Source organism: Aureobasidium subglaciale (assembly GCF_000721755.1).
Source record: "Aureobasidium subglaciale EXF-2481 unplaced genomic scaffold scaffold_47, whole genome shotgun sequence".
NCBI classification, from domain to species: Eukaryota; Fungi; Ascomycota; class Dothideomycetes; order Dothideales; family Saccotheciaceae; genus Aureobasidium; species Aureobasidium subglaciale.
Window position 1 is genome coordinate 1 of NW_013566948.1, and position 14,101 is coordinate 14,101.

General features: G+C 45.9%; 2 protein-coding genes across 2 annotated transcripts; one reads left to right on the forward strand and one right to left on the reverse strand.

Moving 5' to 3' along the window:
- Nucleotides 1–7,835: 7,835 nt before the first annotated feature.
- Nucleotides 7,836–10,417, reverse strand: AUEXF2481DRAFT_93119 (uncharacterized protein; the record flags this gene model as incomplete). Its single annotated transcript, XM_013483279.1, has 8 exons — nt 10,033–10,417; nt 9,689–9,978; nt 9,517–9,635; nt 9,405–9,460; nt 9,210–9,353; nt 9,052–9,161; nt 8,943–9,011; nt 7,836–8,922 (listed from the first exon to the last, which is right to left on the reverse strand). The coding sequence occupies exons 1-8, from the start codon at nt 10,117–10,119 to the stop codon at nt 7,836–7,838; spliced, it is 1,962 nt and encodes a 653-aa protein (XP_013338733.1). The 5' UTR covers nt 10,120–10,417.
- Nucleotides 10,418–12,503: 2,086 nt separating this feature from the next.
- On the forward strand, nt 12,504–14,098 carry AUEXF2481DRAFT_71700 (uncharacterized protein; the record flags this gene model as incomplete). The annotated part of the gene is made up of 2 exons (XM_013483274.1): nt 12,504–12,894; nt 12,951–14,098. The coding sequence occupies 2 exons, from the start codon at nt 12,504–12,506 to the stop codon at nt 14,096–14,098; spliced, it is 1,539 nt and encodes a 512-aa protein (XP_013338728.1).
- Nucleotides 14,099–14,101: the final 3 nt, after the last annotated feature.

Below are 14,101 nucleotides of genomic sequence, written 5' to 3' on the forward strand. Positions count from 1 at the left end.
TAAAAAGAACATTGCTAGCCTATAAGTCTTTATAAACTATACCTAAACTTTCTATACCTTCGGCTACCTCGACTATACTTTTTAGAAAGTGCTATACGAACGGCTCTAGCACCTAAGCGGGGATATCGCGTCCTTCTACCCTTCGTATATAAGGGCGTTACGCTATAATAACGTCGTAGAGTGTACTATAGGGACAGTATTTAAAATATAATCTGTATATAAAATTGACCCTATCGATGGCGCTACGACTAAGCGGCTTAACTATATATTCTACGCGTCGACCTCCGTATAAGAGGAGCTTCGTACGAAGTCGCTACGCATTGTCGAGCTTACGAGGCGTACTAGCGACAATCCTATTCGCCTAGTAGTCCAGGTCCTTAAATGATTTCTGACCTAGTATAACTTGTTTTATAACTATAGTGTTAATGATACGACGACTACTAATATTAGTTTAGACCTAAAGCCCGGCGATACCTTCCCCTCCTCCGCTAAGGTAACTATAAGGCTGCTAGATTCCGCCTATCGTAGCTAGGTCGGTAAAAGCCTCGCGGATAAATGCGTCTCTAACTATTCGTCTTATTGCCGTATTAACATTGCTAATTCCTATAACGAAGGGTGGCATATAAATAGATTAAGAAAAGAGGAAGTTATATAGGCGATGGAAAAGCGTTATAGCGCGTTAGATTATATATATAGGATTAAGGTTTTTTAAATATAGGCGCAATTATAGAAGTTATGCCCGGATGTAAATAACGAAGAATGATACTTATAATTTGTAGTTAGAAGTAAGTATACGAAGTTACGCATAAAAGCAAAGCATTATTCGTTAATGCCGGATGCAGTGTATATAGTCTTCTATATATCTAGATGTAGTATAAATAAAAGAAGTAGAGATTTAGGTAGCCGTAGGAGGTATATAAATAGGATTAATGGTTCTGGTATTTATATATAAAACGTTATTAGTAGACAACTTCTTAGACTATACGACCGTAGACTACTTTATAGACTAAGCGACCGTAGGGGTATATGTATATAATCTGGTCGCGTAGGTAAGATAAGTGTTTTGCAGATTTAGCCTTTTATGTTATATAGAGTAAGATTAAGGCCTATACGCAGCGACGAACTTCGAGATTTAACGACGTTTTAGTAAACAGATATAATGGCTACTAGGGGTTCTATGCTTTTAAAATTCTGGTTAGTCGAGTGGATTAATATGTTCTATTTTCTGTCGGAAATTTGGCCGGATTAGAGTGTGTTAAGTTTAAAGGAATTAAGTGCCAAGTTTTAATGGAATTGAGTCCTATCTACGTGCTAAGACGAGCGACGCCGGGCGGGGTTTTAATGGAATTAAGTCACTTCCTTCGTCGGATTGTAGTTAGGAGTTACTTGCCGTCGTACGATGCCTAGAAGAATAGGACTTAGAACTCCGAGCGGTAAACGAATTTAAAGTGGTAACGGACTATAAAAACCTCGAGTATTTCTTTAGCCTAAGAAAACTAACAGAATAGTACGTACGATAGTAACTACTACTACTAAGGTTTAGCTTCCACTTTAAGTATAGACCTAGAAAGGATAACGGCGTAGCAGATGCCCTCTCCTAAAAAGAGTAGGACAATCTATAAAAAGAAGACGGGAGAGTTAAAAGCTATACGATATAGCTCTTAAACTAACTAGTATAAGGACGAGTCGAGCCTCTAGCTCCGATCTAAGTTTAGGAGGAGGAGGGTAGTACTTAGCCGCCTTCGTACGATAACGTACGACTATAGAACGAAGTAAGAGCCTAAAACGAGATATTCTAAGAAGTAGAGTTAGTCGTACGAGAAGGCGGAAGGAAGTTCCTATTATACCTATAACTAAAAGTATTAGTCGCCGAATGCGTAATTAGTAACGATAACTACCTCCTATTTTATAGCAGAAGGTAGGTACTAAACTTCGAAAGCCTTCGTACGACGATTATCTAATACGCCTACGATTTAACTATAGCTAGCTACCCTAGAAGAGAACAGATATACTCCTTCGTTATAAGGAACTTCTTCTAGCCTAATATAAGCTAGGATATTAGACGGTTTATACGAAACTGTAATATCTGCGGTAGGAGCAAAGCTTTTAAGGACTAGAGAAAAGGGCTCCTAAAACTACTCCCTATACCTATATAACCTTAGTAGGAAATATTAATAGACTTCGTAACTAACCTCCTAGAGAGCGAAGGATGTAATAATATCCTTATTATTACTAACAGATTAATAAGAGGAGTGATCCTAGAAGGAGTAATAGATATAATAGTAGAGACCCTCGCTCGTACGGTTATCTAGAGCGTAGTCCGGAGACACGGTTTCCCTTATATAATAACCTCTAACTAGGGAACCTAGTTCGTAGGCGAACTATAGTCGAGTGTCTATAGATTAGCAAATATTACGAAAAGACTATCGATAGCGTACTACCCCTAAACGGACGGTGCTATAGAAAGACTAAATAGTTCGATAGAAACGTACCTCTATACGTACGTCTGCTTCGACCAGACTAATTAGAAAACCCTTCTACTAATAGTAGAATTGTCGATAAACAGCCGTACGAATGCGATAATAGGAGTAAGCCCTTTCTTCTTAATATATAGCTTCGAAAACTCGCCCTTCGACCTAGATATTAAAGAATAAATAGGAGAGGACGAGATAAGAGCCTAAACTCTAGTAGAGAAAGGAGAGCAAATCGTATAAACACTCCGAGATGCAATAGACTAGGCAAAAGCTTTAATAGCCTTCGCGTAATAAGAAGCCGAACGGCAGGCTAATAAGAGAAGGAGCCCCGCACTAGAATTCTAAGTAGGTAATAAAGTCTGGCTCTATTTAAAGAACATTCGTATAATTAGACCTTACCGTAAACTAGACTAGAAGAACGCTAAGTATACTGTAAAAGAAGTTATCGGTATATACGCTATACGACTTAATACCCCTAAAGGCATCTACGATATATTCTATATCGACCTTATTTACTTAGTAGCCGGAGACCTACTACTGTCCTAACGTTCGGACGATATATAACTACCTACGATCTAAGTAGACGGAGAAGAAGAGTACCTAGTTAAAGAAATTATTAACGAGAGTTATACGAAGAGAGGCCGGGGATAGTAGGTTAAATACCTTATACGATAGATAGGGTATACCTAAGAAACTTAGGAATCTATAGCACAGTTAATAGAGACTACTACCTTAGACCGCTAGCTCGTAAAGACCTAGCTCTTCTAGAACACTAATAGCTCTCTCGACGCTAGAGCTATAGCGTTAATAAATTAGACATCGTACGAAGAACTACGCGATAGGCGGTATAGGGAAGATAAGAAGAGAAGAATAAGTAAGAAGAGGATTCGATTAAAAAGTGACTAAATAGGTAGTACTAAGAAGGCCCGCCTAGGTCTTCGTACGACTAACTAGATAAATAGGCGCGAGCTACGCTCTAGCGTAAAAGAAGAATAGCGCTTAGGGCTAAACTAAGAGAAGACGATCGTACGACGAACTTAAAGGGTAAGAAGGTGCATACTAGGAGGAACCTAGCGAGGGGTAGCGGCAGGAACGAAGGCCTCGTTATTATTAACGTAAGGGCACTACTAATAGTGCGACTTCTACTCGTACGAAGTATAGGCGCTAGCGCAGAAACCAGCGATACGTACGATAGGGCTACCGAAGGTGCCGATAGTAGAGTAAGCGTAAGCGGTAGGGTAGCGAGTGCTATAGGAAGCGATAAGCAGAGCGTTAACGTACGACTAACGAGCGCTATAGATCTAGGTGCCTATTAGTAAGAAGTCGACTATTATATAAGGGAGGAAATAAACGAACCTAGGCGACAGTAATAGTAGGGGTGCTATTAGCGTAGAGGGATAGTAAGAAAGGGTAAGGAGGTAGCTGCTAGATAGCGCGCTACGAATATTAGCTACCGAACGAGATCGTACGAACACGTTAAACAAACCTAGGTATCGGTATAGCAGATAGTGCTAAGAGAGGTATCGCTAATAGTAGTTAGGATAAACTAACCGTATAACTTACCGCTATAGGGGATCTTAGGTCTAGGAAAGTAAGTAACGATAGAGAGAGGGCTAGTAGTAGCGGGAGCGCTACTAGGGTAGGGAATAAGCGATATAATAATGTCGTATAATTGTCCTATCGTATAATGTTAGAAAGGGGAAAGAGTAAGAGAGGCGAAGTACCGTATAGAAAGGTAGATAGAAGCGGTGTTATTATAAAAAGGAAGAAGAAGGGGTGCGACTATATAATATAATAAGTACTTACTAGACCAGAGAATTAAGTGAAAGAACGGAAAATTAAGTGACGGAGAATCGAGTAGAGCGAAGTAGAAGATAGTAGAAGTAGCTAGTCGTACGGAGATAGAAATACGTAAAGTAAGGGAGTTAATTTACTTTAGATTACTTTATACGGTAGGGAGGAGGGAAAATAACGAGCTTAATAGAGCTTAAACGGACGTCGCGCGGCGGTATTCTTAGCGGTAAGGAGGGAGGTATTATTATAGGGTCTTGCTACAGCAGCGACCCTGACCTCGGCTGACGCTAGGAATTCCCCGACTTAGCGTATATAAGCGTCGTACGAAGAGGACGGACTTTCCGTCCCCTTCCTTTTCCTCCTTAGTAAAACCTCCTTATATTATAGGCTACTATTTAATCGTTAGATCGCGGTTTAATCCGTAATATAGTAGTAGCTTAAGCCGAAGCGGGCATCGAAACTACGGCCGACCGGCTATAGAGGAAAGTAGCGAACTACCTAGTTAAGAGTCTTATAGTACCGAATACGAACCCTCTATTCGACTACCTAACTAGGCTTTTTACCTAAGGTAAGAGTTTCCCGTCCCTACTAGCTATTACCGCGCGGAAGTTCGGGCTAATTATAGGGGTAACGGCCGACAGCCTAATAGAGACGGTAGAACTAGTTCTTTAAGAACCTTAGATAGAAGGTATTCTAGGGTACTTAGTTAAGGATCTAGAAGAGAAGGTAGGGGCAGTTATCCGAAAACTACGGCCGAAAGAAGGGTAGGAAGAGAGGTATACATTTTATATAAATGCGGTATAGAAGAATAGGGAGAGCGGTATCGTAGTAGTATAGGGAGATACTAGGAAGATTATCGCCTAGAAGCGACTACCTAAGTAGGTAGCCGGCGACCCGACGGTTACGGAACTTATCGCTATTAAGATAGCCCTAGCGTATAAGGCGAGGATAAGACTACTTCCGACGAAAACTATTATTACGACAGATAGTAAATAAGCTATACGCTATATAACGGAAGGTATAAGTCTATACGGGCAGTATATAGTTCGGTACATCCGTAGGTATATCGATATTCTCTAGGCCTAGGAAGGGGTAACAGTTACTCTATAGTAGGTACCGGCCTATAGGGGTATATACGGTAACGAGTAGGTAGATAAGCGGGTAAAAAAGGTGCTAAGGGAGGGATAGGGAGAGGTAGAAGGCGTTACTACGTAACTCGAAAGTCCTACTAACCCTCTAACCTCCTCGGACTCCTAGACATCTACTAACCTCCTAATACCTACTAACCCTTTAACACCTCCGGAATAACGTAATCGTAACATTATAAAGTCGAAAATATATTAATAACGCTATAAAGGAGTTACGAAGAAGATAGCCGTAAGGGTAGCTAGAAAGACACTTTAAAAGAAGCTAGACGAGACCTAGAAATAGGCTAGGAATATAAGACTACGAGATACGCTATATACTAGATTATATACGTAGAAGCTAGACGGAGCTCTTCTAGGCCTTTATATAGCGATAGTATATAACGCATTATTAGCGGAAGAAGCGTCGATACTCGCCTAATACTAGATAGGGCACTCCCGACTAAAGAGTAACCTATACCGGATAGAACTTATAGACTTAGTAGGGTACGAATACGGAGCTACGCGAGAAACTATTAAGCACGTTATATACGAATACTACCTCCTACGCGAAGATCGCTAAATTACTATCGAGGCAGTAGAGTATAGGTAGAGGGACCTTTCTTATATACTCGGGGGTTTTAATCCTTAGGAAGACCCGAGAAATAGGTAACTAGTCGACGGGCCGAAGAGAAAATAGAAGGCGAACCTCCTAGCGGCAAAGGCGGTCCTTTACTTCCTTTATAAGTCCGGCAGGTTTACGTAGTAGACGAGAGCTATCGAGTAAGGGGAAGCTAGAATAGAATAAGGACAGATAGGGATAAAGAAGGAAGAACTAATAGGAGACGGCTTATAGGTTTGCCGTAGAACTAATTAGCCTAATTAATTAAATTAATTAATTAATTTAATAGGGTTTTAGGGTTACGTTACTAACCCTACTCCTACTTACGCTATTATTACTGTTATCGATAAGAGTAACGAGTTAGCTTAGTTCGGTATTAATAACGTTAACGGCTAGGCTGTTACTGCTACTAACCCTAAGGGTTCGGACTACTACGGTAATATTAGATCTAAGCAGGTCTACACTTATAACTAAGCTACTAAGCTTAGGTTTTAAAGATTTAATAGGATAGAAGAACATTATATATATTATTATAATAGGATTTAGTTTTAGAGGTTTTCATGTTTTTCGTACGGTAAGCACACTTTCGTTAATTGTATAAATTTATTTTTTACACTAAAACGTCCTCTTACGACTTTCCTATGTGCGATTGGTTTTTTTCTTTAGCTACTTCTAATTCGAGTAACTCCGAAAAGTCGGTACAGAACGGCCAAAACTTGCCTCGAAATGAGAAAACACGCACAAGCTCGTCTTCAGTGTATTTCTGTTGTTCGCGTTAGGTGGTACGCGATGGAGCTGCAAATAATCTGTAATTTAAGTCCAGAGAGGTGAAACAATCCTGCTGCTCTTTTTGAAGCCTGGAAATTGGGCATTGTAGGTGGAGAGCCTCTGTAGCTGGTTACCCAATCTTGCTGCAAGCGACCGAAGCTAGATCTTTGTTCCGCGAGTACCATTTATATCTGTCGTGACTTGAATTATTCTTGGTGGCAGATATACAGACCTTCCGAGGGTGTGGCTCGATGGAATTGAGGCCATTGAAGCGTATCTCGCAGGAGAGTCGCTTGACATCGAAGCTACAGCATCTGATCTACTTGCCCTTACTGTTCCATAGCTTTCGGCTGAGAAAAAGGATTTCACAATGGAAGGTCCACGATCCGAACAAAAAATCGGGTATGGATCATCGTGTGATCGAGCAATTTCAGAATTCTGGATTGATGATGTTGAACTAGAACTCAGAGTCTGATGTCCATGTGGTGTTTCCCAAGGCAAGACGGCTGATTTGCCTGATAGAGGATCAAGCATTAATATGCTGTACATGATGATTAAACCAGGGCGATGCGATGGATGTGTCCGTTCGAGTAGCAGATCACTTCTGCTTTTAGTCGTTCACGAGCAACAGCCAGTTCTGACAACTTGCTGTTCCCAACACTTGCCTTATCAGGTTGATGAAGCATCGTCCACTGAAGTAAGACAGTCATTCCTTGTGTTTTAACGTGAGAACTGATCAAGGGCCAAGCTTGTTATGGCTGAGTTCGTAGTTCCTCGGTCTCATTATTGGAGAACGAAAGACGGGGCAGGCTGGGTTTGACATCGGTTTTCGCGGTCACCGCAGATGATGGCAGATGCAAAAAATTGCATGTGTTCAAGCTTAAAGACGCTTCATGCTATGTCTATTTACACATGATCTATTGCAAAGGAAGACAGAAAATACTCCATGACCCTTCTCCGATACCAAACTCCAATTGACTCAGACGTGTAACTCCATTCCAACCCATGAGAACTCCCACTGCCATCAATATTCTTTCAGCCAAGCACACATGGCTAGGAAAGAGTCAGAGCGGCATCTGACCATGCTATGTACTGGTCACCATGGAGTTGAGAGGCTGGGCGATCAGCTATACACAAGGCAGCAAGTTGGTAGTAGCTGTCCTGCACAGCGACGAAATGCGAGTATACATCGCCATTGCTCATCGTCGCGGAACAGCTGATTTTGCTTGGCAGAGTGGTTGGGTATGTGCAGATCAGGGGCAAGTAGTTGTCAACTTGCGCCATTTGTTCAGAGTTGAAGAAAATGACATAGGGGCTTGCGGGCTGGCCGGCGTTATCGTAAGCCACAGCGGTGCGACCCTGAACGTCCTTAAAGTGCCCAGTGGTTGAGTCGACGAAGAAACCGGCCTTCACTGCGAGATCACTGAAATATTTGTTGTTACGTATTCCGGCATACACATATCCGTTTTCGTCCTGGTCGGCAATTGCAGATGCACCTCCACTTGCGAAGTAGAGGTTCTCAAGGTAAGGTGTGTATGATGGAATGGAAGTTACTGTCGATACTACCGATACGACGGTGGTTGTAGCAGCTCCGGTGACCGTTGTGAAGCTCGTTTGTAAGGATGTAGAGGTTACAGGTGTGGCTTGCATAGCACAGGCTGCAGAGATGACGGCAGGCTGGTACTTGGCGAGACCCGCTGGAATTGACACAGAGCGCTTGCTCAGTGTCGAGTTGCTATGTATTGAGCCTAGGGGCCCGCCAGATGGGATCTCGCTAGAATACCACCTGGTGCCATTGGCATCGATCAGGGCGACACCGCCGATCGAAGAATCGGTGCTCAAGCCAGGGTATGGTGAGTTGGAGCCATCACGCTTGCGCTTCGGGAGCACTGTTGTAGTCGAGTAAGCGGTCGAGGTTACCACGGGAGTGCTGGTAGCAGTAGCCGTCATAGTGGACAGAGGGGTTATATAGCCAAGGTAGGCCGAGCAGAAAGGCTGCAGGGATGACCACTTGATGTCGGCGACAGCTTGGTACTTGGCGCCAGTAGAATCTCCGACAGTAGGATCAATACCAGCGTCAGTCATAGTGAAGCCAAAGCTGTAGTCGATGGTGTACTGGTCCTTTCCTTGCCACGATCCGCTGTTGACAGCGTACTTTACAGGCCAGGCCTCGGTGTAGAGTGAGCAGTACTGGCCCTAGGGGAGGATTGTACCATCGGCCTTCTTAACCTAGAGCAGATAAGTGTTAAAGAATCGGCAGGCCTTATACGGGGTGCCATCCTTAGGAGCAGTGTTCTTGTTGTAGGTGGTTTGAGCCTTGCAGTACTCTGAGCACTGAGTAACATCCCAGTTTCCAGTGAACATCTTAGCGCCCATGTACTATTTGGTGTTAATTTAAGCCTTCTTTTTGCAAGCAAATTTACTCACAGTGTTGTAGCCTTGAGCATCGTAGGGCGCGTTCATAGCGAATTTGCCGAAAGGAACACCGGTCTGAAAGCCGTCAGGTGTAGAGATCTTGTTGGTCACATAACCGTTGTTTCCGGCTACAGCAACGGAGAATCCACCACGAACCTAACCTACGTTGACAGCGTTTGCGGCAGTGACTTAACCGGACCACATTACACATTTAATCATAGTAACCGCAAGAGGGTTCGAGCATAAGGTCCCGGTGGGATCAACTGATGACAAAAATTAGTTCTTGTATCCAGATAGACCATTTTGGAGTGTTTCTTACTAGAGGGATCACGCTCAAAGTAGACGTTGAAGGATGAGCAACCGTATTTGTTATCGCACTGGGTTGCACACTGCTTGACATTATAAGTGTCCATGGTGACAAACCCCAAGTAACCAAAACTGAAATTTCGAATCAGCATTGTGAACTGTAGGACCTTCCGGCATTGACTTACGCATTGTTAGCGGCTTGCTTGTTGACGAATGCTTGAGTGTAGCCGCTAGGTGCAGCTGCATTAGCAGAGGCGACGGAAGAAAAATAGTTCTCGGCAAGGAATTGGGCAGCGGTATCTCCAGAGAAATCAGGGACGGAAGTTGCTCCAGGTGCTTGTGTTACACAGGTTGCAGCAGCTCTTTTAGCCTGTACAATTGCAGTAGCTGAGAGAACATCGGTAACGTCGACAGCTACAGAGGAGATGGCGGCGGTAGCCGATGCGATGAGAGCATCGGTGTTGATGGTGATAGACTATGCAGTGACACCAACAGCTTCCGTGAAGGTCGGGTCGGGTGCAGCCATTACAATATCGAAGTCAATCTCTTGAGGCCGGGGCATGGCAGCAGCTAAGTTGGCCGCCAAAGCTAGAGGAGCATAAGATGAGAAACGCATCTTGATGGAATTTGAGACTGGGCAGAGAAGAAGGAGATGAGCTTGAACCTGACCTGTATCGGCCGCACTCTCTCTGACTTATATAGCACGACATTTTCTCACTGAGGCTCGGGGATAGAAGAGGTCTCGGCATGGCCGAGTGCTCGATAATGTCCTTGTAAACGCCATAAGGCGCAAATGGTAAAGGTAAAGCCCACCATTTGCTCTCTTAGAGTCGTCGATAGCAGCTGAGGATCTAAGGGGCTTGAGGGCGCTTGATGGTTACGGGGCGAGTGGCTTGGACAGAGCGGACTTTGGCATGAAGGAAGGGTGAAAAGAGTCAAAGTAAGAGACTCTAAATCAGGTCGCGTCGATACCACGCGGGGGAAAGCACGATTCTTCCACGATCGGAAGCAGCGAGATTGCGTCTAGAAGTGGTTAGTGTCAAAGCTTACCGCCCATCGAAGAAAACTCCGGTTGGCCGTATCCTGCTGCTTTTCTGTTCCTGCAGGACACTACTTGCCAGCATGTACAATCATCAACTAACTGGCTGACTCCGGCATTCAGCGACAAGTGCCTGTTCGCAAGCTGGTTTCAGGTTCATACAACGACATCGTTGAGAAAGACTCACTCCGCGACTCGATCAATTGTCGCGTAAGTTGCAACGACTTTGTTCAGACCACCGTTCTCTGCCGTCCCCGAGGACGAGACATCAGGCTTGGGGCTGGATCTCAGCTGCTCTAGTTTCCACGCTTTTGCAGGACCGCTCCCCCAGACTCGATTTTTCTCATCACGATGCGGTGGGAAGGTTCGGACTTCCCGACCGTGCTAGTGCATACTGAGATGGTGGGTTCTATGAGTTTTTCTGGACATGGCATACAGCTGTGCCTTGTATGGTCTGGCCAAGATTAGCTTTTCAATTCAAAGATTGCTCCCCTTGGATTTGGATTGACCGTGTGATTTGATTGCGTCTTTCGAAGTCCATGGTAAAAGGATGCAGCTCTCAACAGCCTGGGCTATCTTCAGCAGCTGAGACCGTAGCTGTGTGGCAATGTGCTGAAGGTCTGTGATGGTTTCCACCATTCCTGACAAGTAGTGAGACATTATTCCTGCATCAACGAGGTGGGTTATGGAGCGGCTGTCAAACTCACCACAAGATGCCCTGAAAACAGTCACCTGTCCGGCAACAGATACGAGGTTGCAGCATCTGCTCGAGCCGACCGTTGAGAGCTGGATATAGGCTAGAAAGCCTTTGGACCATGTGTCGGTGACACACGACTGTGTTCGCATGGCACGCGAAAGCAGAACATACTTGCTTCGAACCTTAGTCAAACAGGATGTTGTCAAAACATCGTCTGGAATGTTTACTTTCCTGCATAAATCCCTAGCCAAGTGCTTGGTATAGCATCTACCGAGGGAAATTATTCTGAACAAAGAGCGAGACTCGAGGTGCTGGAAAACACCACACCGCGCAATGGCAATCTGACCACACCGTTTCCCAACCGTGCAGTTCCTGTCCCAGTTGCCGACAACAAAGTAAGACACGCCGTTGGGGATTCTCCAATTCTCAGCCCTGTCCTCGTCGTCTCTTCGTGCCACACCTTCTCGTTCATACGAGATTCCATGATGCACCCACGCTTGCTTCGTCTTCTTCGTTACCCAGCCCAGCGCATCGGCAACGCCGTCGTTTGGAAGAGGGGAAGAAACGGCCTGGAAAGCTGTAGGACTGCTTGCTTGGTGACCGTTAAAAGCGTCGCGCGGACTTGCCCGTGCCGACAGTCTGACGTGGGATCTTCAGGCACGTGGTCGATCTATGCGAGACGGCATTGCGTATAAGCTGAGTCAAGACAAGTACTACATTGCTTGCATCCAATCAACGGGTGAGGCTGAGAAGCCCGGATCAGACGTTTCGGCGACTTTTGGAGCCTGGCAAATCAGTGGTTCCAGAACTTTTTCGGGCATGCCGAATTCAAGCTAAAGGACGACGCAGATTGTTCTTGTCTGCAAGCGAAGCGCCCCAGGTGGTGGATGCAGTGAGTCGGAGTGAAATGCTTGGCCGCGCGGAGCTGACGTCCGGGTCGGAGCATCGATCAGCGCGTCTCCCTCACTATCATCAACATGATTTTGTTTACACATCAGGCGCCGTCGCTGCATATGTCGCATGATTCGCGTCTATTCAAGTGGACATTCGATATATGCCAGAGGTGACCTTGACTATATCATGTTGGTCTCGGGGCACGTTCTGCCGCCATTCCAAGGGTAACTACTCGATGAGAAGCGATGATGTAACCGTTCAAGTCGACGCTCAACAACTTTGACATTATTCGACTCGTCTCTCCTCATGCTCGACCTTAACAAATCTGCTGGTGCCGCCAATCGACAAAGATCAGCCTCGGACAATTTGAATGGGATATATCTTTTTGGTCGCGTGCGCCGCGGTTGCCCTCTGGATTGCACATGGCGCGTACAAGATCTTTGTCTATGCCTATCTCAGTCCATACCGTGATCTGCCCACGCCAGATCAGGGCGCGATATGGAAGAGATTGCTTATCGAGCCCGACACGTCCGACTTCCTCAGATGGGCCAACGAGGTGCCCAATGACGGCTTGATTCGCTACTTTGGCATCCTCAATGACGAGCGCCTCCACGTCACAAACACCCAAGGGCTTGCGCAGTTGCTCCAGAAGGACGCCTATCTCTACACTAAACCAAGCGCCCAGGGACAGCTCATCCGGGTCCTCGCTGGCGACAATCTCGTCGTCGACGAAGGCGAAAACCACAAGATTAGCGACACCAGTGTCTCCACCCCTCCGCCGCCGTCTTGTACTGACTATCCCAGACTGTCCGTAGAGGACTGCAACCCGCCTTCAGTCCCGCCCGCAAGCCTCACTGGTATCAACTATTCTCGTCCGCCGCCCTAGACCTGGTCCAGGCCATCGATCACCAGAACACCTCACTTTCCTCTCCCACCACCGACACAACACCCTTCAACCTTAGCCGAGTGCTCAGCCAGATGGGCCTCGACACAATTGGGAAGGATTGCGTCGGCGCAGACTTCGACTCGCTCAAGTCGCCGAAGGACAAGAACACACTGGGCTACCTCAAGCTCTTCAACACCAGCGCCGACGCCAACCTGCTCGAGGTCATCATGCACCTCTTCCCCTTTTGGCTGCTCGAAGCCCTCCCGATCAAGGCGTTACAATATGCTCGCAACATGACAGGTCAAGTCCGGGAGACTGTGCAAGAGAAGGCAGCCGAGAATATGGCGGCGCACGATCACGGACAAGAGAAAGAAGACCTCGATGACAAAAACATGGTTGACTGTATGAGACGGGATCTATTGTCGCCTGCACAAGTCGTCAACAATGCTCTGACCATGGTCACGGCTGGGCACGAAGAGATTGGAACTGCCTTGACCTGGGTCGTCTACTTTCTGATCCACCATCCCGAGGTACAGACTCGACTCCGGAATGAAATCACGTCAGCGCCTGGCGACTCAAGCGACTGGAAGGAGCAGGGCTTTGTCGAAGACGACTTCAACAAGATCCCCTACTTGCGAGCAGTTATCAATGAAAGTCTGCGTCTCAGGCCCAACGTCCCCGTCATCTGGCGCGAGTCCACGTCCCCGACCACACTTCTCGAGACCTCCATTCCCCGCCCTGGTGCCGTCATCACAGCTTCGACTTGGGCAATGAACAGGAATGTTGATGAATGGGGTGTCGACGCAACAGGATTCAATCCTGATCGATGGCTGGATGATGCGAATGGAGGAGCGAAGTCGGCCTTTTCTTTCATGACTTTCGGTCAAGGCCCTCGCAAGTGTATTGGTGAGCTATATGCAAGGACACAGATGGAATGTGTCCTTGCTGGCCTGGTCGACAGCTTCGTCTTGTCCAGTGCCCATAAGCTCGAGGATATTGTCACAAGTCAGGGGATGATTACAGTCAAAGTCTGGCAAGGCTTGAGGATACTTGCCCGCCCCGTGGAGCGAACGGTATAGAAG